The sequence below is a fragment of the Aplysia californica genome, unplaced genomic scaffold (genome assembly GCF_000002075.1).
Source record: "Aplysia californica isolate F4 #8 unplaced genomic scaffold, AplCal3.0 scaffold00693, whole genome shotgun sequence".
NCBI lineage: Eukaryota > Metazoa > Mollusca > Gastropoda > Aplysiida > Aplysiidae > Aplysia > Aplysia californica.
Window position 1 is genome coordinate 225,350 of NW_004797963.1, and position 948 is coordinate 226,297.

The 948-nt window shown below is 46.7% G+C and overlaps 1 protein-coding gene across 1 annotated transcript in view; it reads right to left on the reverse strand.

The window, feature by feature from the left end:
* The window catches only part of LOC106013154, a gene marked incomplete in the record, with an annotated part of 5,200 nt that extends 4,478 nt beyond the window's left edge, over window positions 1–722 (reverse strand). The window contains 1 exon segment of the mRNA XM_013088145.2: window positions 40–722. Coding sequence (XP_012943599.1) covers window positions 40–211 — 172 coding nt within the window.
* Window positions 723–948: the final 226 nt, after the last annotated feature.

The following is a 948-nucleotide window of genomic DNA, read 5'->3' on the forward strand; positions in this document are numbered from 1 at the left end:
TCAAGTCTATCAACACCATTTTATTATTTTTAACCTGTACCTCTTCCTCAGCATAAGGCTCGTCGTCATGGCTGACTGCCTGCTGTACCGAGAGCTTCCTGGAGCCGGTGAGGAGAAACCCAGGACTGGTCCGTGGTCTTCGAACTGGGCTCGCCTGGCCCTCTAGCTGGGCGCTCACGTGTTTGGCGGGAGCACCACCGCGGGGCGGCATGTTGTGCTCGCTGGGTTTTACGTCCCCTTCAGACCTCTCGTTGGGATGTCTACAGACGCTAACACGGCCAAGTTAACGATGTTCTTTTTTTTAGGAAGTTGTTGGGATTCAGCCGGGTTCTTTTTTCTTTCAATGTAGATGTATTTACGCCTACATTGACACAGTTTAGGTCATTTACGAGACAAGTTTGACCCTGCCTGTCAGGGCTAACCCTGGCTAAGGGGGACACAACGTCCAAACAGAAAGACCGAGCTACTCGATGAAAACTCTCTCCACAAGGGAATCAACCTGAGGTCTTTTGCTAACGACGTCAAAGGGCCTAACCACTACACCACACATATGCCGGTTCCATCACTTCTTGAGCGTGTGTCACTGACCAACGTAGCTCTTTTGTGGGTAGGTGTTAGGGTCTTTGCTTCCACATGGGGCGATGACAGAGAGTACAAATACTTCAAACTCTGGTGTCACCAGACTTGTCCAAGTGTCCTATGTGATAGTGTGCAGCATGCACGAACCTGGGAAAGTATACAATAGAACCGAATGAATGAATAGATTTCTCAATTATCAAATAAAAAAAAATATAAAGCTTCAATTATGATGATAAACCTGTTTTGAAATTACAGAAGACAACCATCTATAGTGAAGGAGAAAAGTTGCTATTTCGACCTGTAGACATCTTGGATAGTGTCAATATTATGTGTCACGACGTGGAGGAATCAGGCGCTCGTCAGTTTCGG